General features: G+C 43.8%; 1 protein-coding gene across 1 annotated transcript in view; it reads left to right on the top strand.

Moving 5' to 3' along the window:
• Positions 1-23,493, top strand: part of ALK (ALK receptor tyrosine kinase) — a gene marked incomplete at both ends in the record, with an annotated part of 583,016 nt that overhangs the window by 420,748 nt on the left and 138,775 nt on the right. The window contains one exon of the mRNA XM_079791596.1: positions 18,462-18,589. Coding sequence (XP_079647722.1) covers positions 18,462-18,589 — 128 coding nt within the window. The remainder of the gene's footprint in view (positions 1-18,461; positions 18,590-23,493) is intronic.

The raw sequence follows: 23,493 nt of genomic DNA, 5'->3' as shown, positions 1-23,493 counted from the left end.
GAGCAGTTAGGCATCAATCAGGCTGGCAGGGGAGTGGTTAGGGGGTGATCAGCTGGCAGGCAGAAACAGTTAGGGGCAATCAGGAAGGCAGGCAGGTGAGCAGTTGGGAGCCAGCAGACCTGGATTGTGACATTCCCTGAGGGGTCCCAGATTGGAGAGGGTACAGGCTGGGCTGAGGGACACACACCCCCATGCACAGATTTTGTGCACTGGGCCTCTAGTGTTTAATGAAGGCAAATGAGGATGGGCTGGGAATAATTCAGCTCATAGCCTCTTTAGATTCTTGTTCCACCTCCAATTTTAAGGAGTCTCAGTGCAAAGGAGTTCTGGGCAGGAGGAATGGAGAATGGAGAGGTGTGTGAGGGGGCTTCAGGGCATCAGAGTTTCCTAGGGAAGACTGGGGAAGACACAGGGTGGTGAATTTGGCGGAGTTATGTGTTTGTTCCTTTGGCCTTTTCTATGGAAGATACCCCAGCCTTCCCTGAATTGCATCCCAGGGAGCAGTAGGGGTTGACTTGTCCCAAGGTCATGCTCATCAGTGATGGGGATAGAGAAATGTCACTCTGGGCCTTATTGGTTCTGAAATTATTTAAATGCTTTGCTTATAATACAATCACAGCTCCTAGCTCTTGATTATTGGCATCATCATCTATTAATGGATGTTGAGCTCCTCTGAATACAGGGCATTGTACAAGATGCTAAATGATGCCAGATTCATATTCAGAAAATGAAAGACAGAAAAGAGCAGCAAGTAGGCCAAACAGGGCATCATTCTGAGTAGCAAGGTCTAAATCAGCCTGGATCCATTTTTGTGAGCTAATCTTAAAGGGCCAGGGCCTCCTAAATTCCCCAAAGGCATTAATTGCTCCAGGTTCTTCCTGTTTCATTATTTCCAGCTGCCTACTTTCAAGCAGAAGTATTTAAACTTTTATTAGTGTTCCTTTTTGTTAAATAAACTTTCTCCTTATCACCTATCAGTGTCGCCCAGTGTGGCTTTCAACTGGGGGAGAACTAGCAGAAATCTAACAGAACAAAATAAATAGGTAAAGGAGGACTTGCCTCCAAATTGGCCAGACCTTGCAGTGTTTGCAGGAGTTTCTACTCGATGGGACCTTGGGAACTCAGCACTAAGTGAGGAGATACACTTTGCTGAAAATGCCCATCGCCCCCACATGAAGCACACTCAAGCCACTGCAAAGCTCCAAACATCTGTTCTGCCTCCTTTGGTGCGTGTGCTTTTGAGCTGATGGTGGGAGACAGCCTGCCAGAAACATCTGAGTTTTCATGAAAGACATATTGTAGGTTAGAAGGCAGATGGCTGCTGTTGTATTGAGAACCTGTTCATCAGAGTTTCCCAAAAGAACAGATATGAAAGGTTCAAATGAACCCTTCAGGGTTTCTCCATCTCACCAGGCCTTAAGCTCTGCCCCTCATTAATCTTTAATGAACAACAAAGAAAATGTGTCGCTGGCTAATTATTGTGTAGGATGGCAGATACTGAGCCAGAAAAAAATCCCCAGAGTCACATCATTTAAAGGGACACTGTCAAAACGAAAGTCTTATTTTGAAATGGACTCTCTGACCTGTAAAATTATCTATTTCTTGTTAAACTTGCATTACCATTTTCTCTGTCTAAGGGATTTGAACTTTAAAAGTCTGGAGCAATCAAGTGATGGAATCCCAAATTTGTGCCCCACCGGAAGTCCTTGTCACTGCTCACAGGAGCTGGATGAAGGGACTTGCATGTTGCTTTTCCTCGTGTCTGGAAAGTCTTTCCCTTGCCTCTGCTCCCTTCAGATTTCCTGTTTACCCATTCCAGTCCTTCATCATATAATGTAGCCGTCAATGATGGACCCCTTAAGATGACAGTGAGCTGAATTTCCTGTTTAAAAGGGAAGGATGTGTGGTTCAGAAGTATTTCTTTTTCCTCTGATGAAAGTAATATCTGTGGGGCTTAGCAATAGATTTCATCTCATAGCACCTCAATTTTGAGTGCACAGATTCAATCCCAGTCAGTCAGCCGCTGACCTGCTTCAGCACAGAGGAGCCTGTCCCCACAGAGCAGTATATTCAGAGGGCACTCCAGCCCTCCCAGAGCTAACTGGTGGTCTTCAGAGAACATTGCTGTAAATCCATTGCTGTGGAGGACCTAAGATCCTGTACAAGGACGTAGGAGTGATTTTAACGAGTATTAAGCACCACTGCCACTTTAGTAAAAGATTTCTGTGGTAGTGTGGAGCGTGCCTGTCCCTGTACTTAATAAATATTTTCAGTTTGTAATGCTACAAAGCATAGATAAATTTTATTTCTTACATCAATTCAATGCCAGAGAGAGAGTGCTTTGTGCCTGATAGGATCAATGGAATAAAAAACAAATTTCCAAAGTCAAAATATTGAATATTCAGTTCTACACCCTCTCCATATAAACACCGTGTGTGTGTGTGTGTGTGTGTGTGTGTGTGTGTGTGTGAATGCCACAGAATTCCTTAATCTGACCACTGCTTCAGCATGTAATAGCCAAGCCCATTCTGTTCCTTTATCTCTCCATCTTCATTCCTCATTCCTCCAGATCCTCAGGCTGCCTTTCACCCCCTCCTGATGGTCACTGTTGTGGTGATCTACAACTCACCCAGCCAGTTTCTCCTTGACATTTCCAGTCAGTCCAGCCCACATCCCTGCTCATGGTGTAGATTTGGCAGCTTCGATGTTCAGTTTCTGATCCTGTCAGAGGAAGCTGGGAGAGGGCTGTGGGACAGTGTTTATAAAGTCTAGGTTTGTAGCCTAGGACAGTGGTTGGCAAACTGCAGCTTGCGAGCCACATGCAGCTCTTTGGCCCCTTGAGTGTGGCTCTTCCACAAAATACCACGGCCTGGGTGAGTCTATTTTGAAGAAGTGGCGTTAGAAGAAGTTTAAGTTTAAAAAATTTGGCTCTCAGAAGAAATTTCAGTCGTTGTACTGTTGGTATTTGGCTCTGTTGACTAATGAGTTTGCCGACCACTGGCCTAGGAGCAGTAGGTTGCCCTGTAGCAGGCGATCTAGGTTTGTGTAAGTGCACTCCATGTTTCCACAATGACGAAATCGCCTAACAATGCATTTCTCAGAAGGTATCCCTCTCTTAGTGTCTGTGACTAGAGTTAATTAATTCTGTCCCGTGCTAGACAAAATCCCTTAGTTTGCATTTCCTCAGTGCATGTGAATTCTTGAATATAAGTTCCTTCAGGGCAGGGACTGTGTCTCATCTTCCATATCCAGCACCTACCAGATGCCTGTACATACTGTACTCAATAAGTGTCTGTTGAATTCAGTGAAATTGCTGATATGTGCCTTGGGCTTATTTGTTTCTTATTCCATACTGCCACTTTAGTCTTCACAACTAGAAATTCCTCATGGGTACGATTCTCATCTTATTCTTCCTTTGCTACCGCTAGAACACTTGCTATAGATTTACATAACAGGGTCTGCATGTATTGGATGGCCATATTAATTGTTGATTAATGTAAGTTTTTTAAAATATATTTTTATTGATTTCAGAGAGGAGAGGAGAGGGAGAGAGATAGAAACATCAATGATGAGAGAGAATCATTGATCGGCTGCCTCCTGTACGCCCCCTACTGGGGATGGAGCCTGCAACCCGAGCATGTGCCCTTGACTGAGTCAAACCAGCTAGAGCTAAAGTCAGTTTCTTATAACCTACCTAGCATGAATTATAAAGTGTCCTGTTGGTAGTCTCTCTATATAAGATGAAACTAAGCTAGTCTGAGTAGATTTTCATTTATAGCCAATTTAACTTTTTTATTTAAATTCAAGGCAATGCTATATTTTTAGCTCTCTCTTTATTTCAATCAAAGAATGTTTGAATTTAAAAATATTAACCCCAGTCATTTCTAAAAATGTTGCTGAGGAAGTGGTTTGGGAACTTTCAGAAAAGACTGTGGATTCCAAGAGTGAACACAGGCTTCCTACCTAAAGCCAGTCCTGGGCAAAGTCCTCCATATGGCTGTGAGTTTAGTAGGTGAGGGAACGTGGCAGACACAGAATATCTCAATTTAAGAAACATACTCCCCACTGTTTCCCTTGATATTCTGGGAGGTGGGTTCCACAGCAAATTGAACACTTATAAACAACGAGGTACAGTGAGTGAGCTTAGTCCATCCTAAGGTGTCTCTATGGCAACGATAAAGGACTCTGCCTTGAACTTTGGCTCGTCCATGTTTTTAATGCCTGTCTGAGATGGTGGCAGAGAGAGAACCTAACATTTGTTCAGATCTACTACACTTCGGCCACCATGCTAAAAGCTGTACGTTCATGATCTCGTTCCACAGGAGGCCTGGTCTGCAGATGGTTCTAAGCTTGGTAGTAGACGTAATACCACAGATGACAGGTTCCAAATTCCAGAAACCAAGCCAGTTGAAATTTGCTGCAGAAAATGTCATGGTCCTACATTCAGGTTCAAAATAACCAGCTGCTTTGAGCCACAACCTATAAGGTCTTGAAATGTTTGGTTTGGAAACAGTTTGTGAGAAAAGACTTATGGGTAACCTAGAGAAGGGTAGGGAGAAAGAGGGATTCCAACTGATCACAAGTTGATATAAAGCCATGGTGTGTTGCACCTGCCTGAGAAGATAATATGCAGTACCCAGAGCCCAGGGATGATGGGCCTAGCATGTCCTGATTGGCCAAACCAGTGCAAGGCACTGCCATCAGCCTAGCATCCAGGGGGTGAAAGGAGCTTCCAGAATTATCCAGCTATATTTTTATCAACAAATTTTCAGGGAATCAGCTTAAATAAGTCCAGAGGAGAATGACCACATCAAGGTGAGTACCAGGGACCAATAGAAACCTACTACAACATATATTTTCAAAGCACTCTCCTATTCATTCTACCCTTTAATTCTTCCAACAATCCTGGGAGGGGGTAAATAAAATAGAGGAACCAAGCGCAGAGAGGTGGAATGACTTGCCTAAAGCTCCCAGCCAATGAAGAGCCAGGTAGTGAGCCAGGCCCTCAGTGCTCTCCATCCGTGATTCCCTGCTGCCTCTGCACTGCAGCTCCCAGCCACTCCCCACCCGACCCCTGTTCCCTGCACCGTCTGGCCCAGAGCAGCCGCAGAGCGGGCAAAGGCCATTTGTGTCTCTGACGTGCAGGAGAACTTGAGCCGGAGTTCGCTGGGGAATGGCCCTACCAGATTTCCACTCAACACCCCTCTGCCAAGCCTGCCTTCCCTTCCGTCACTCATCTCTTGTGAAGTGAGAGATGTAAAACACAACCCAACGAAGCCTGCCCTGTGGTTATAGCCTGCCTATCCTTCAGAGCTGCCCCTATTCCCAGAAACAATACTCGGATTATCATTCATTATTTCTACTTCTTAATATTAAAACCCTTTTAATATGGCATTGCAGACCTTTGGGAGTTTTAAATTCCATGTCAGACTGGGATTTATGGGCCAGTTTTGAAATTTTACCTCTGGGCTCCATAATTGCAATTTCCTTTTAATCACTCTCTCACACACCTTCGCTAAAAGATTCCAATTATTCCCACACAGTGGCTCCCTGGGATTTGGCTGATCTGAGTGCCCAACTTGTGTCACCTCCTTTGGGGACCTGCTCCGGAGGCTTTAGCCACAGGTCTGGTTGGAAGATACCAGGTCTAACAAGCAGTCCCACCAAGGAGCCTAGGGGTTCTTAGGAAAAAGAGTCTTCCCTCTCAAGGAGTTGTGAGTTTAGGAATTGTTCTCCATCAGGAAGACCTGGAGTTTATTCTTGTATTATTATTAATTAATTATTGTATTATTTTCCATACAAACAACTGTAAACTTACTTTTGACCCATCCTGTGTATTACTGAAGGACTGAACTGGCCAAAAACCAGAAGGCTGCCTTTTCCAGAAAATCACAGCTCCCAATATAGAGGGTCAGGGATAGCATCAAAGAATTCTGGGGGTTCAGGGCTTTCTTCTATAGATATTCAAAGTCCAAGAGGACTCGGGAGAGAGGATGAAAGCTGGTCTCATGCGTGGGGATTCTTGCCCTCCACCAAATCTCCCTCGCTCCCCCAGGTGCCTCTGCTTCTAGTGCAGGCCCAGCATCCCTTAAAAATTCCAGGTCACTATTTGGAGCTGACCCTCTAATGTCATATAAAAACTGGTAGTGGCAGTTCTAGCCTAGAAATTGGCTCCCAGGTGAATGCATCATTGACACAATCTTGGGGCAGTTCTGTCTGCTCTGTGCTCGAAAGCTCCCATGTGGCTGGCACCATGGAATTCTGAAGTCAAGCACGGGTTAAAGGTACCAGCATTGCCTGGGAGAACCTAATGGGTCCTATGATTCCTGGGCTTTAGCAGCGCTTTCTAGTCTCATTCTGCAATAGGGCCTCCCTGAAGGTGGAGGTGATATTATTCATCTGGGAGGCAGAGATGAATGTGTAGCAAAATGTCTTGTGCTCTGTCTGGCCCCAGGGAAAATGAGGTTCCTTTGTGAGAAATGAGTTCTATTCTCAGCCGCCTGTGGGCTGCCTGTCATGAGCTGGTCATCACACAGAAAGGTGATGCTATTCAATAATAAGTAAAAATAATTTAAAGTTTGTTTCTCTACTGAGTGGCGATGGTTTAGAACTAGCCACCTATGTTAGTTTGCTAAGGCTACCATAGCAAAGTCCCACAAGCCGGGTGGCTTACAAGCAGAACCGTATTTGCTCACTGTTCTGGAGGCTGGAAGTCCAAACGCAGGGTGTCAGCAGGGTTGGTTCCTTTTGTGGCTGTGAGGAAGCATGAGTCCCAGGTCTCTCTCCTTTGCTTCAGGGAGTTTGTTGGCAATCTTTGGAATTCCTTGGCTTGTAGATGTATCACCCCATATCTCTGTCTGCCTCTTCACGAGGTGTCCTCCCTGTGTGTATCTGTCTCTATGTCCAAATCTCCCCTTTTATAGGCATAGTTATATTGGATTAGGGCTCACTCTAATGATCTCATTTTTACCTGATTACCTCTATAAAGACCCTATTTCCAAATAAGGTCACTGACACACTAATAAGATCCCTGATTTTTGGCTTTTTTCATGGAAGGGGACACAATTCAATATTAGGTATATGAGGTGAGTATATCTCCAGACCTCAATAGGTATATGAGGTGAGTATATCTCCAGACCTCAGTTCTTCTCTTCCACATGAGAGGATTAGACATGGTAGTTTCCAAGATTCATGCGAGTCATACATCTTTCACCCTCACAAACATGCCCATTGTCCACAGTATTTGCCACAGTACAGTATAGGAGCTGCAGCAGGCGAGTGAGTCCCTCTGCACCAAGGGGCTCAGGGCATGATCCATTGATGCCACTGGCAATCCCTGGACGGACACCCCAAGCAGGGTAGGAGCAGCATGTAGCATGGGGGAGGGGGTCATCTATGATAGGTACAAGTCTGTGGGCTGCTCTTACTCACCTCACCAGGCCCTTCAGCCTTTTTCAGCTCAGCTGACCACTGTCCCAGCCCCAGAATTTGCTTACAGGGAGGGCCACAGTTTATGGCCAGGTCTGTGCTACCATATAAAGTTTCCGCACAGTGGCTTGACTTGGCCAGAGATTTATGACTGAAATACAACCTCTGAGCTGGACGTCAGCATTTTGCTTGGTTCAGAGGCTTGCATATTGAACCAATCAATACGTTAATGCATTACATGGCATTTAGGTTGGCTCTTTAGGGAACAGGATGGACAATTGGATATCATTTGAGCATGAGCAGGGAGGACTCCTTTGAGGCTGGGAAATCCCAGGCATTGAGCTCTGAGGCGGGGATAGGGGTAGGGGGGTGCAGGTAAAAGCCGAAAATTTAGACCCATTCGGGAGTCAGGGCTCACGCTGGAGGCAGACTGGGCTGAAGGGGAGGGGCCCTACAGAAGCAGCCGCATTTCAGAGCCAGTGTTGTCTTTCTCCTTCTCCCAGGGGAAGGTGTATTTTTTTAAACAAACAAAAGAACTGACTGCATTGAGTTGGCTTGAAATAAAAGATTGTGTTTGAAAAGAACAGATGGTGCTAAAAAGTTATTGGAAGGAAGACAGTTAGGAAACCAAATTCCAGATTCCCCCTGGCTGCTGGTGGGTGCTATGCCCAAACTCCCACGGAAAGAGTTAGAAGGGCAAACCAGTCACCTGGGACTCTTGAGAAATCTTGCCACCCACCCTGCCAGAGAGATGGACAAATCTGTGGAGTGGGGGACTCCTGGGAACTCTCATGCCCACTTTCGCAATTTTAAATGAGTTCTGAAATGCCAGCACCAACCACTTCCGCTGCCCAGAACCTAGCTGAGTCCCTCCCACAGCCCCTAATGAGGGGTGTTCAGCAGCTGGCAGAGGAGGTGGTGGCTTGGGTGGGACCTAATCCAAGACTCAGAGAAAGTGAAAGAGAAACTTCAGGATTCACAGGATTGCTGCTGTTGAATTGAAGAAGTTTTCTCTTTGTTGATTTTTGGCCAGGATACTCAGTGCTCTTCCTTTAAAAAGAAGAAAGAACACTAGTGAATCCTCTGTGTATTTCTTTATACAAACTAGAACAAGGAAGAAGCCCTCTTAGACAATAAGCTTAGGAGCAATAGTTGCTTGGGAATCGACTTACATCTTTAAACATTTTATTTTAACTTGCAACTTCGAAATGGATGCCAATTCATCAATCTCTTGATGTGGGGCCAAGACCTTTGCTTGCAGTGTGGCTCTGTTGACTGGAGTTCTGCACTCTCTTTCAGCATAAATCACATGCATGACACCACCACACCACAGCCATGATTTTAAGTTTTAGTTTTGCTAAAACAAATAATTTTGGAACACTTATCAACTAATCTAGAGGCTTTCTGGATTATAAGCTTTTTCTTTTCTATCTTTTCTGTTGCCTTATTCATGCCTAATTAAGCGATAATTATTTTTAGTGACTTATCCCTTATGTCTTTACAAAATAATTCAATTTTTTCTTGCTCATGTTGCAGCAGCTTAATGAGTACAGCTGGCATGAAGAGGCTCCAGAACAAGCCTAACTGACTCTCAGTAGGTGTATAACCCAAGTGAGAGGAGTGGAAGGTGTAGGGGTACTAGAGAGTACCCTGCAACATTCAGTTGACCTTGAACGTTCAGAGGGCACGGGGTGTTTCCTTCAATATAAAATGTAGAGATTATGCTAATCCAGCAGGCAAATTGGTCACATGGAGGCCAGTTAAGAACACTTCCACTATGATTTTTCCTTACAACTGAGGCTATGCTGAGTCTCCTTTTCCCCACCCCCGATGATTTACAGGCTAGGTCTGTGGAGGTGGACTCTCAGGATCCTCTTTCTGGCCTGATACATAGAATGAATGCCTGCCTCCCACAAGTCTGTGTAGTCCATCCTCAATTAGGATAACATAGAACTTGAGTAGAGAAGGAATAGGATACCTGGGCAACACTGGGAAGAAGCCAAAACATTTCTTGGATGCATCCTTTTCAGATACTGCTTTTCTTCAAATACCCCAGCCCCCTGAAATGTTCTTCTAAAAGATGAAGCATTGACATTTAAGAAGTTTAAACCTATGTGCAATATAGTAGAAAGTACAGAGTTTTGAAGATAACTAGTCTTGGGTTCATATTACCTCTTACCATTTACTACATGGGCAATTTATATAAACTCTGAGCCTCAATTTTCTTGTTTATAAAATGGGAACAATAATATTTGTGTCATGTATTTATTGTAAACATTAAATTAGATAAAGTAAAATAGCTACCTTAAATCCTTTCTGGAATGAGGCAGAACATAAATAAACATATACACAAACAACTGAAATGTGTTTCATGAGCTTGGCACAGTGTTCCTTAGGATATCTGCCTTTGTACAAGTATCTCTTTATCTCCACATGGGGGAATGAAAGGCGTCCTAAAAATCTTGGTGCTCTGGGCCAGGAGGTTCTTCCCAATCCCCAAAACATCTTACGTTCCTATTTCACTTTCCTGTAAGGTCATCTGTCACACTAGGTTTAGGAGGAAAAAGCACCACTAACATCATAATAGCAGCATTAACTACTGCTTATTGAGTGTGAGCTAAGTGCTCTATGTGTCTTAACCCATGTAAACCTCAAAACACCCCTCTAAGCTTCTGTTATCATCCCTGCTTCTTAATGACAGAACTCAGGCAATATATTTCTGAGGAGGGAAGGAAGGAAAGAGGGGAGGGAGGGAGGGAGGGAGGGAGGGAGGGAGGGAGGGAGGGAGGGAGGGATGGAGGGAGGGAGGGAGGGAGATTAGAAGTTAGAGAGGGGCCAGGGCAATGAACCCAATACCATTCATTTTCTCTTAGCTCAAAAGCATGAGAAGAATTAGGGAAAACACACTTTGGGAGCACCTTCTTGGCCCCACCCTGAGAAGACAGGCCACTTTCCAGATCCCTGTCACCCATACAGTCTCTGATGAAAACCGAAACTGCTTTCCAGCCTCCAGTGCTAAGGTCTCACCCGAGTCCACCTGTGGCCCAAGCTAGCCCATCCCTGCCTCAAGCCCCCTTTGCTCCCACAGTTCCCCTCCCGTGGAGCCATAGCCACCCTCAGCCTCAGGGCAGCTCATTGTCAGAAGCCACTGGGAGCCACAGCCTGAATCAACCTGTACCCTCATTCCCATCCAGATCTGATCCTCTCCAGGGCATTTATCCAACTTCTGGGAAATTGTGAAGGGCAAGGGAATAAGAAAGTTAAGGCTCCTTAGATAAAAGACTCTGTGTCACATACCAAGTGTTATTATTACTACAGAAAATTAACTAGCAACAAAGAACTCCACATTAAAATTTACATTGATCTGGCTTTTTTTTTTCTCCCTGCTCTCTCCCATAAAAATGCTTTAAATGCAGGTTGATTTAATGGAAACAATAAAAAATAGTGCTGAATGGCTTATATTTGCTGCAGAATTACTACAAGGTATATTTTAAGAAAAACTTGAAAGTTATGTGTGTGGGGTTTTTTTTTTTCCTTTAAGATAAGACTAGGGAGAGAAATGCAATTGCCTTTTTTCCCTGTATTGATCTAGACGAGCTCCCACAGGCTCAGTTCCTTGTTTCTAACAAATCTTCACACCTTCACATTCACGTCCAGACACTTGTCAAGAGAGCGTCTTAGCGAAGAGACATGTGAGAGAATAGCAGCTGTGTGGCTGCACCTTAAAAGTGTTACACTCGGCAGTAATGATAATCATGTGACTGAACTCTACGAGGTTGTCTAATCTGGGTGGTTCCCATCATCCTGATCCTAACCCGTGAATTTGGCTGTCCTGGCACTGGGGTTAGTCACCACCGAATGACTTAGCTATGGTCACTGCTACAGAGCATGAGAATGAGCACATCTCTTAGTTTCAGGTCTCCAACCATGTTCCCCGGGGCCAGAAGTTGAAACAAAGCCATACAGAAGTGATGTTTTAACCTCAAGAAACTTGTAAAGGCAGTCTAATATCATGCCCATAAAGACTATTGAGCCACACTAACTTGGGTTTAAAACTCAGCTAGAAGCAGAGCATAGGCCAGTGATGGCGAACCTATGACACGCGTGTCAGCACTGACATGTGTAGCCATTTCTGATGACACACGGCTGCATGCCAAAGATGAAACATTTGCTGCTCCTGAGGATGAAACATTTGCGACTAGAGTCTTGGAGTTAGTTTTTTCCTCAAAGTGACACACTACCCGAGTTATGCTAAGTTTTTTGGCGAAGTTTGACACACCAAGCTCAAAAGGTTGCCCATCACTGGCATAGGCCTTCAATAAATGTTAACTGTTGTTGATCATATCATTAGTGCTGTTATTATTGGTCTTGCTGCTATCTATACTAATAAAAGGATAATATGCAAATTGGTCACGACACCCTCACAGTAACAATGAACAGCAGGCTGCGTGGGGGCGACAAGGCTGGCAAGGGGGTTAGCGAGGGACGACCAAACAACTGACCAGCAGGCTGCGTGGGGCGACCAGGCCGGCAGAAGGGAGCAGAGAGAGGTGACCAGGTCAGCAGAGGGGGTCAGTGAGGGGCAACCAGGTAAGCGGGGGGGGGGGGGCAGTTGGGGGTGACCAGGCTGGTGGGAGGGACAGTTGGGGGCAACTAGGCTGGTGGGGGGCAGTTGGGGGCAACCAGGCTGGCAGAGGGGGGCAGTTGGGGGCAACCAGACCGGCAGGGGGGGCACTAAGGGGTGACCGGTAGGGGGGGAATGTTGGGGGTGACCAGGCTGGCAGGTGGGGGGAGTTAGGGGCAATCAAGCAGGCAGGCAGAGGCAGTTAGGGGAGATCAGGCTGGCAGGGGGGCGGAGCAGTTAGGGGCGATCGGGCAGGCAGGCAGGTGAGCAGTTAGGAGCCAGTAGTCCCGGATTGTGAGAGGGATGTCCCTGGGATCGGGCTGAAACCGGCAGTCGGACATCCCCCAGGGGATGGTGCAGGCTGGGCTGAGGGGACCCCCCCTCCCTTCGTACACAAATTTCATGCACCGGGCCTCTAGTTTTTAATATTTACATTGACTTGGTTCACAGCTGACTGCCTTGTAAAGTATAATCTTGCATCAGGTGGGACCTCCCCTAGTTAAGCACTCAAATTGTTTCCATGTCTCAGTTATATGATTCCCTGATTCCTTTGTTGGATTCTAAGTAGATGAACAAGAGCTAATTTGATGGTTCCTTCCCAAGGCCCTGCTTCTTTTAAAAACAGGGGAGGGTTGTAGATGAATGGGGACCCAAGACCTATGTGATGAACCAACTCCCAAGCTTCCCTCAACCCAAATTTCCCATCTTTAGGTTCTTCCTAAGTCATCATTGTCACTTGAATAGATGACAGCTAATGATAATGAACTCACATGGACTTTCAGAGTAACTCAGCTTCACTACAATATAAATTTTGGTCAATAATGTCAGAATCTTATCTGATTTAATGTAAATCTGTTTATGTATTTTCTCTTTCATTCAACATATATTTGCTGAGCATCTGTGATGTATTAGGAACTGGAGACACAAAGATGAATGATCCACCAATCCTGGCTTTAAGGAGGTTGGAGGTGGGTGGGTAAGACACAGGGACCTCCTTCCTATAGAGGCCAATGGAAAACATTGATTCATGCCAGACTGGACTGCCTACTCTCTGAGCACACAGTCTGTGGGGCCTCTGCTCATGAGCTCATGCCTTCTGTCTTTGTGCATTGCCCTTTCCCCAGTTCCTGCTCACTCCTCATCACCCATCTTCAAGGTTCACCTCTCCTCATCACCCAGTCTGAGACACCATTTCGCACTCTAGTATGTAGTTCATAAGCCACTTACTTCGCTCTTCTATACTGCCATTCACTGTAAATTTTGATAAATACTTTTACTCTTTCTCACTAGTCTGTAAGTTCCTGGAATGCAAAGCTAAATCCTAAACCTTTAGGGTCCTCGGAGCACTTAATACTTTACCTAGTGTGTAACAATGCACCAATAAAGACCTGAAAAATTGATTTCAACAAATTCTAACCAAGATCTAGACTCAAGTTATCTTTGCACATGCTACAAAATGATGCAAAGGTAAATAAGAGGCTTTTACTGTAAGTGAGATGGGACACTGGAGGTTCTGGTCAGAAGGTTGATCTGTTGTTACAGTCCCATCCTAATATGTTTTCTTATATGAGTGTTTCAACATAACTTCTTGGGGTTATGCCTAAATGAAGATTCATTTAACTTTAGGTGGGTTTTTTTGTTTTTGTTTTTTTGTGTTTTTTTTAGTTTAAACAATTAAGGTAGCTGCTATTCTTAAATTACAAATGTCCTTCTCACTTTCTTTTACCTACATTCTTTTCCCCCTGAATCTCATAAATGAGCTGAGATGCAGATAGTTTCATGGGCCCATGTCATTCCATGAAGAAAGTTGTCTTCTGTAAGAATAGCTCCTAATAAACATGTTCCTTTGCATACATCCATCTCACAAATCCTCACAATACAGCAAGCTAGTTCTTATGGCTTCCACCTTTAAAATAAGGAAACCAAAGATCAGAGAAGGTAAATCATTCTTCTGAGGTCACTTAGCTAGTGAATGGTGGAGCCAGAACTGAGTCTAGGCCTTGTGGTATTACAGCAGCTAAAAACCATCTCAGAAAGGCATTCCATTGACTAGCATGTAGCGTTTGAGGGCTCACTTTTGTGAGCTAGCCCCACATCAACATTGTGCCTATTGGAATGTCACAGCCACAAAATAATACACTTTCCTCTATCTTGTCAACTGCCATCTCTGGCCCTCACATGCTGTCAAAAGTGCCCCTTCATTCTGGGCTTAAAATAACTTGGTGCCTTTGTCCTTTTCAGACAGCTGCCAGCCCTTCAGTCTCATCAGCAGACATGCCAGGCGATTTCCTCTAAGCACGTAGAGACTAACCTGGTGTGGAATGGTGGGAGCCTTAGAGATTCTTTTTGTTCCCATGCCAGAGCTTCTTAGGATTCTTTGTTTTGTGTATGCATGTTCTGATATTGTATGTCACTGTCTGGCTGACCTATCTATCCTCAAGACCCAGACTGGCGATCCCTCTAGCAATGCTGAGTAGACATATCCTTTCCTATCTCTGTGATTCTAGTGATATGAAAAGCAACTGGATACATGGACTGATCCATGGTTTGCATTGCCCCTTGTTCTGCCTCTCTGGGAGCAATAGTATACTTGATTTTAACCAAGTGAATGACCTCGGGCAAGTCTCCATTTCTGCAAAGGGGTGGAAGTGAGGCGCTTTGCAGAAATAAATCTGTGAGTTTTGGACTAATAACTCTTCTTCCACCTTCTGTAGAATATTATTTGTCCATTGCAGCTTTCAGGGCTTCCATAAAGTGTTTTGTCACCAGGACTCCTGTAATCTGTGAGAGAAGTTATAGGCATCAGGACTTTAAATGCAGTGCTCACATTTTGCAAATAAAGAAACTCAACCCCCAGGAGGTGCAGGGACTTAACTGCAACCCATGCAAATCGAGGACCAGAATATGCGACTCAACCCCAATTGAGAGGCTTTTGTACATACTACTTCCAGCCCCCAGGTCGGTATGGACCTTGACATTCACAAACCATCTCTCCTGCCTTTTTGGATGGGCTCTAATTTATTCATTATGGTGAAGCCACTCAGCAAAAAAAGTGTAATCAGTGTTTTTCCTCAGCAAATTCACACAAAGTTGAAGACACTTTCTCTGGATAAGAATACAATTGATCCGAAAACACCCACAATTTCAGACTTTCAGAGTAAAGTGCCTTGTTCAAAGTCATCAGACAAATGAAGGACAGAGCCAGAACTGGAAGCGAAAGCTTCAGAAACACACTAGAAGATAATGGATGGTTACAGGCTATCCATACAGCTTTTCTGGCTTCCTAGAGTCCAGGTGGACTCCCACACTGTCAAATTGATTGATTGAAGCATCATTGCTAAGATGTTCTCAAATCCCCAGCACATGGATATGGCTGCATGCTTGTTTCCAGGTCAGAACAGAGAACTTCCTCCTACGAACACCAGCTAAAGATGAAAATAAGACACTAATGAGCGAGTTTCATGAGCACTAGAATGTAAGTAAAGAAAATGGAGGCAGGCAGAAGAGAGAGCTGGGATTTGTTTTTCATGGGATTTTTGGCTCTCTCTTAAACAAATCTGACCCTAGGTATAAGCTTGCCCTTTCCTGGTCCCAACTTCCCTGGTTATAAAATACATGTTTGGCAACTGCTCTGAAAGTTATTAAAGTTGCAGCAGTAAACTATGGGAGACCAGAGAATTTCAGACAAAAGTTATTGCATCAGTAACTCAGAAACTAATTCCTAAAACTCTTGACACATTTATCCAGAGGGCTAGTGCCAATATAGAACTGGAAATCATTGTCAAGAGCCCCTGTGTACCTGGAATTAAAATCCATCATTCCTCGGAGCAGGGAGCGACAATTCTTGGCAGAATCTGAATAGTCATGCCTTTCACCATCATCTTTCCTCAAAAATAAGTCCCTTTAATTTTCAGAAGAGCAAGAAAATTTCTAATTTTTTTGTTTGTTCTCATAAGGACCCCTCATTTACATTTCCGTTTCAAATATTTCTTTCTTTGACAGCCCCACATTTAAACCAAGAGGCCTCCTTGTCCTTATTCAATTACACTGGTTTTATTTTGGGTAGAAAACCTGCTGGGTACAGTAACAGAGAACAAACTTTACAACAGCAATAATCCCTTCTACAGCCTCTATTGTGGGGAAACAATACACTTTTATTAAATGGTTGAGGCATTGGCTCCAGTGATCTGAATTAACTACAGAAGAGTATAGTACGCTAACAAAACTACTCTCTTCACTCAGCAGACTCCCAGTGCATGCCGAGCAACATGGCAGGGACCAGAGACTCAAAACTGCTATCCTGGAGGCCCACTGAAGGACCGGTGATTGCCTCAGGCAACACCTTTGTCAGGGAAAGTTAGCAAAGATGGAAATTGGCCCTCTGACTCGCCGTTGGAGGACTGACAATATGCCTCTGAGTTTTAAATGTCTGTGCACCTTGACCCCGGCTCTGTGTCCCAAGGCAGTAGCTACAGAAGTACACAGGGCTGGCTTCAGCGTGGTGTAAAAAGGAAAAATGAGGAGCAGTGCACAAATCATTAAAAATGTAATCATTGAACTGATCCTGTAATCTATATTTATTGTCTCATAATAATAAAACATGCTGAGACATGCCATTGAGTGGCAGGGTGCAGCCACAGAGCATGTGCCGTGTGCTCTCATTTATTTAGAATTATAGCTGAAAGGCTGTTCACTGAGGTGTTGACAGTGGTTATCTCTGAATAATGACTTCGAGGTGACTTTTCTTTATCCACTTTCCTGAATTGTTGGACTTTTAACTTTTTCATAATAAGCATCACTTTATACGTGTGGGGGAGGATGCTTTAAAATGTTTTAAAACAGAAAGCTAGTCTTTCCCTGAATTCCTTAGCACTTGCACTGTTATACCTAAGCCCAACATAGTGGTCAGTCCATAGGAAACACTGTGATGAGTTCATGCATGTACAGAGTCCCCTGTTATCTGCAGGTATATGTTCCAAGTGGATGTCCGAAATCACGGATAGTACTGAACCTTATATACTGTTTTTTTCTGTACATCCCCGTGATACAGTTTAATTTATAAATTAGGCACAGTAAGAGATCAACAATAACATAATAAAAATAGAATAATTATAACAATATGGTGTAATAACAGTTATCTGAATGGCTTTGGGGCTGTTACTAAGGGTGATTTGAGCACAGCACTGCGGTACCATGACAGTCGGTCTGACAACCAAGATGGCTGCCAAGTGACAAATGGGAGGGTAGTGTACACAGCATGGATACGCTTCAGAAAAGGATGATGCACATCCTGGGTGGACAGAGCAGGCCAGGGCGAGATTTCATCAAGCTACTCAGAGCAACACACAATTTAAAACTTATGCATTGTTTATTTCTGGAATTTTCCATTTCATATTGGTAACTGTTACTACAGAAAGAAAAACCATGGATAAGGGCAGATTGCTGCATACATATACCAGAACTCATCAATTTACACATTTTAAGCCATCAAATTATACATTTTTAGTACATGCACTCTATTGTATGTTAATTACACCTCAATAAAATTATTTTTAAAAGGAAAGAAAATATGAACTAGTCCATATAATTTCCTTTCTCCACATAAATTGTCAAAATAGCTATATATTTCTTTAAGAACCTGAATCATTGTTGAGAGGCAAATTTGATGTTCCAATCAGTGACAGAGGCTGTTCCCAGAGGTTAATCGCCTGAGTGAGGTGTGAAATGTTCATTTAGCAGATTCTCTGTTCCCCCACCGTGGCAGTGTCCTTGGTTATAGACGGATGCAGAGCTCTCCGTCTGACCTGCTTTTGTCTTTTTCTGTTTGCACCTTTTTGCAGAGTCCACGTCAATCTTAGGTACCTTTACCCCAAAATACATGCTTTGGTGCACTTTAATTTTCCTGCAGTAAATAAATAGTTCTTGCAAGCTTCCCTTAAGTAACTATATAGCAAACCTGAGGATTCTGAGACTTTGGAATTATATGAAATTCTGAAAACCAAGCATTCTTTCCAGAGATAATTACGAATAGACAGATAAATGTTTTAAAGGCTGTTCCTTCACTCTGCTGCCAGGTTTTCTCAAGTATATGTTCTCTTTTCCTGTAAGACCAACTACTGAAATATCTCACAGGTCTGTAGCTGCCTAAAGAGAATATGGCAAAAACAAAACAAAACAAAACACAAAAACCCACCAGTGGCCACAGTGGGTTTGGAAATTGGGTCTCTGAGTTAACTGGACAAGACAGGAACAAATGTCTCCTGCAAGCCACGTAGAGCTCCATCTCTTCTTGGCAATGCCCTTGGAGAGTGTGGGCCCTGGCGCCACTGCAGGGCAGGCCCTCTCTGCAGGTTAGGCCTGCTTCTCATCACTGTTTTCTGTGCTTCTCCCTCGCTTTCTATGCCACCAGCTGGACAGTGCTGCAGGGAAGAATTGGGCGCCCAGAGAACCCGTTCCGAGTGGCCCTGGAGTACATTTCAAGTGGAAACCGAAGCTTGTCTGCAGTGGACTTCTTTGCCCTGAAGAACTGCAGTGAAGGTAACTGAGTCTGGCTTGCCCCTTCACTCCTCCATAGCTTGTTGTCTTAAGTGTGTCAGTAACCGCCACCATGATTAGCTGGGAATGTATGCACTTATCTAGAAAAGTCTACAGTGCTCAGGGCTGATTCTAAACATCATCAAGTGCTTCACAGCCCAGATGGTCGGTTTTCAAAGATCTAATATAACATTATATCTGCCTAACTTAAAACTTCATCGCACAGAATATAGTCTTCATTAGATAACATATTAGCTTCAATTCTCTGGCTGCCGAATGATTTCACCGTCTTAGATTTTTATGGTGGAAAATTTCAAATGTACACAAATGAATAGAATAATGCAACAAACCATCAGAAACCCTCCACCCATTTTCAGTAATTACCGACATTCTGCCAGCTCTTCCAACTCCTCACCCCGCCAACTTGATAATGATTATTATACTTTGTTTTTCCTGAGGCAAAACTTATTACTAAGTATTTTTTAATGATTTGGTTTAAGCTATTATTTAGGGACAACATGGGAAATGGTTATATGTCAAATTTTTCACTTATTTTGTAAAAACCATTGGAGCATGATCCCCTGTGTCATTGAATTCCTTTGGCTTAAGTCCCACACTATAAATTTATTTTGAGATGGCATCTCTCTCCTGAAGCATAATTGATTGGGTTGGGTTTTTTCTGCCTTTTTTACCAGGAAACTCTGAATTAAATCACAGTAATTCTATCTGTGTAGTTTTTTGATAAGTCTATTTTCCCCTCCCTCTACAGAATTTTTGATTTTGCATTTCTATTTTCAAGATTATATTTTATAAGTATCTCTTTATTAGCTATTACCTCAATTCTGATTGGCAAGCAGAATGAAATGGATCATAAGTAGATACAGGGTGGGGCAAAAGTAAGTTTACAGCTGTTTGCATGGAAAATAATACAATAATTAATAAATAATGATACACAAATAAACTCTGTGTTTTGCATATCACAACTGTAAACCTTCTTTTGCCCTACCCTGTATATGAGGTTGATCTTCCCTTGATCTTCAGAAGGCCTAGCGTCATGATTATAAACGTCCTTTGTTGTTTCGCACATGCAGAGGGTATAGAGACAGGTATAGGAGAATCTTCGGGAGGAAGTTGATTTCATTACTGCTATTCTCCTGCTGGGTCTGCTCTGCCCAGAGGTACCCTGGGAGGGAGCTCTCACCTGTGCCAAGGAATGTGTGGTCTTAGAAGCCCAAGATTGATGTGTGGACAGGAAGGAAGCCCGTGGCACTCGCAGACCTAAAGTCTTAATTTAGACTGTTCATGAACAACCATGAAAGCCCTTCACACATGGCCATCTGTTGCACGTAGAGGCCCGGTTTTAAATCTCATGCCTCTTGGAGCTTGTGTGTGAAAGAGACTCCCTTAGGTGGGGAACTGACCTCCCAGTGCCTTGTACTGCTGCGTCTCTTCACTCATTGCTTGTTTTGCAAGAACTTAAAAAGTGTGTGCTTTTTTTGTTCTTCTTTAATCAAAACTGGTTTATGTGTGGGGGACAGGAAAATCGCCATAATATGATAGATTGACATTCAGTTCAAGTTGAAAGGGTGGTTAACCTGTGATGTGAGGCAATGTACAGGAAACATGCGGTTTGGGAGTAAGCCAGGAGCTTGCACAAATGTTTCCGCGCTCACGAACTTGGGGGTTTGTGAGTGCCTCTGGACGTCATCAATCCTCGCAGATGTCAAGGGCCTGTGTACCGTCCAAAAGAGGCCAAAAGGGAGCTAGTTTACAGGAATGTGGCAGGGAGAGGGTATCATTTCCCAGAATTGGCCTAACCTTATTTGAGCAACATCAGGAGAAGGGAATAAGAGCCTACAAATCTCCAGGCTCAACACAATTACTCCTGCAAAAAATTATCTGTACCTTTGATCAAGGATCTCACCCAGTCATGCAAATTTTTTTCTTCCTTACTCTACAACTTGCTTTCACCTACAAAATGTTTCATCTATAGTTTATGTTGCATTTGCAGCGAGTCTGTTGTAGAGTTTAAGAGACCTGTTTCCTGTCTGCTTCTCTACTCTTATGAAACCAAGAGAGTTGACCTCTCTTACTTTCTCTAATGATCCAGAAAGTGTTTCCTCTGGCAGGACACATTCTTAGCAGAGGGAGAAAAGCAGTCTGCCTCTGGTTCTCTAGGGAAGGTGGATTGGTCAAGAGACGTAGGAAGATCCTAACGGTCCAGCTACCTTCCGTCAGAGGCTCCAGGTCCAAGAACAGATGGGCTCCATAGGGAAGCAGATGTTCTCTGCACTCCTTCTCTGGCTTGGACTCTTGTGGTCACCAAAGGGTGTGAAGGGGTCAGTGTGGATGTGTAAGGCAGAGAGCAGAGAAGAATATAGTAACCCCAGTGTTTCCTGAGAATTTCTAACTCTTTCTCCCATAGCAGAACAAATTCAGGCACCCATTCAAGGCCTATTTGATGTAGACAAATGTCTATGTTTTCTGAGGTCATTACTTTGGTTAGGTCATGAAGGCCAGGAGAGAAGTTGTATCTTTGAGAAGGATGAACAGGGCTGGTGAAATGCTCACCGGGATTGTAGTTTTAAGATCTACATTCTACTTTGTGCAAAAGCTGCTCCCCAAATGACATCCCTGACTTACATTTAATTTACACCAGAGATATTGAATAGTTGCTCCAATTGTAGAAATTTCTTCCTCCAAACTAGTGCCAATGTGCCTTTCTCACAAAGACCACAGCGTGAGCACTGAACTAGCGATCCTATTGAAGTCCCCTTCCCACCGCTTATTTGCCATAGACTAGCCAACTCTTCACATCAGAAGGGACATTAAAGGTCTCCCCCAGAATAGCATATTGATTGTTTTTTAATTTAGAATAGGAATAACAATATGCCAATAGTTTCCCAAAATTAACCTCCATCATAAGGGTCAGTGAGAAGATGGCTATGGAGGTGCATTGTAGCTTATGCCCTGAGTTCCCTGCCCTCTCTCGGCCTCACCTGGCCTGGAACCTTAAAAAACAGAGCTGTTCCCTCCATGCTGCTCAGTTTCTTGTGGAGAAAATACTATTCACAAAAATAAATTACTCTTCTGACTCCTCCGCAAAGCCTTATGAAGTTAACACCAAGGGGGGCGCTAACAGCCACAGCATTGCCAACCTGAGACTGGCACCGAGGTGGCTCCCCTGGGCTGGTCACTTCAAGGGACTGGGTCATCTCTGCAGTAGTGGGATCTACTGCTTGGAAGTGAAAGCAAAGAGGAATCACAGCCACAGCCTCGTGTCCTCATTTAATTCTCAGTGTGCCCCAGGTGGAGGGTGAACCCTGTTTTCAAAACACTCTACTTCTTAACTCCCTCTTTCTAAAACTTCCTGCCCATAATTTATCTGTGGACTGTACTGTTTGGAAGATAAGCATTAAAATGATGATTTCATCCAGCCACCGAGATCTACTCACATTCCCTCAACACCTCCCCACGCCACGCTTTTGTCTGGCCATGGCACACGAAGCGTGCTCTCTCCCTTTGCCTTTCCTTCTGTCTTTCCAAGTCCTGCACTTCTTTCAGACCTCAGCTCAAATGCCATCTTCTCCAGGCAGTCGCAGGTCACAATTACTTCCATGCAGTTCTATTTTAGAACAGTTTACTTCTTACCAGAGTTACTTATGTGCCTCGCTCAATAGATGCTAAGTTCCTGGAATCAAAGACTGCATCTTCTTTTTTAATCTCTGCATTCAAACTACTAAAAACTACCAGTGCTTTTCTCCTGGTCTGCACTGAGGAAAGATATTCCTGTTACGGGGTAGGAGAGAGATTGCGGCTTTGGAATAAGACAGGATGAGGGTGGGATCCCAGCTCCATCACTGACCACCCTCTGGAGCTTAGAAGAGTTTTTTAAAGTCTATGAGTTTTGATTTTTTTCATCAGTAGATGGGGCTAATAATACATAGTTATAGGTTTGTTGGGGAATTAAAACTAATATTGTGTGTAGAACCCCTGGCACAGAGCTAGAACCCCTGGTACAGAGCTAGACACAATAAATACTATTGCCATCTCTGTCCTGTGTTTTTGACTGAGCTGAATGTCCTCACTCTGGAACCAGGGCTGACTAATCCTGCACAACTACCAGGGTGTGCTTGCAGGCTTCTTCCCACATCTCACTTTCTGTCTGCGCTCTGTCTGAGCCAGGAAAGGTTACCACTTTCCCAGCAGAGTCTAACAGCCCGGATCCACATTCTGATTTTGAAGGCAGCTGCAGAGTTCTCTTCCCTACTCCCTATGATCTTTGCTTTTATCTCTAATAAAGTCATTTTTCTTTTGTGGCAAGGTACACAAAATTCATTGTGTAATGAAAAGGAATAGGACTGTTTAATCCTGTGGGGATGGTTAGAGGCCAGGGAAGAGCCTAGGAGTCCTTCAACCTGCTTACCTCATGGCTTTCCTCAGGCTGAGCTCAGGGCTAAAACAGCAGGGCCATAGCTGGTGGAACAAGGAAAGGGTTTTGCCAGTCCCTCCTTTTCCTGCTAATGTTACTGCTGGTGGCAGAGAGTCTCTAACTTTGGGAGGGCTTATTCATAATCACTAATAAAGCCAATAAAAAGTGCTTAGGAACAATAATGATTGCTTGGGCAACTGTTTTAAATATCCAACTGCTGGAAATCACCCAGAAATGGGGGGCAGGCACCAAGGTTTTTAAATATAAATAAATAAGGATCTAGTGTGCTGAGGTCATTTGTACTCCCACAAGAAAATTACTTTCAAATTACATCTACATAAAAGAAATAATTGAAAAGATTAATCACACTGAAATAATTGGTCTATTTTACAAGTAATTTGGAGCAATATTCAGTCATTGACATCAATGTCTAGTGGTAAAATAGTAATGAATTTCATTCTCTAATGTATTTATT

This window comes from Cnephaeus nilssonii, assembly GCF_951640355.1.
Source record: "Cnephaeus nilssonii genome assembly, chromosome: 15".
NCBI classification, from domain to species: Eukaryota; Metazoa; Chordata; class Mammalia; order Chiroptera; family Vespertilionidae; genus Cnephaeus; species Cnephaeus nilssonii.
The sequence above is the reverse complement of the archived record's forward strand: the minus strand, read 5'-3'. Positions and strand labels throughout refer to the sequence as shown.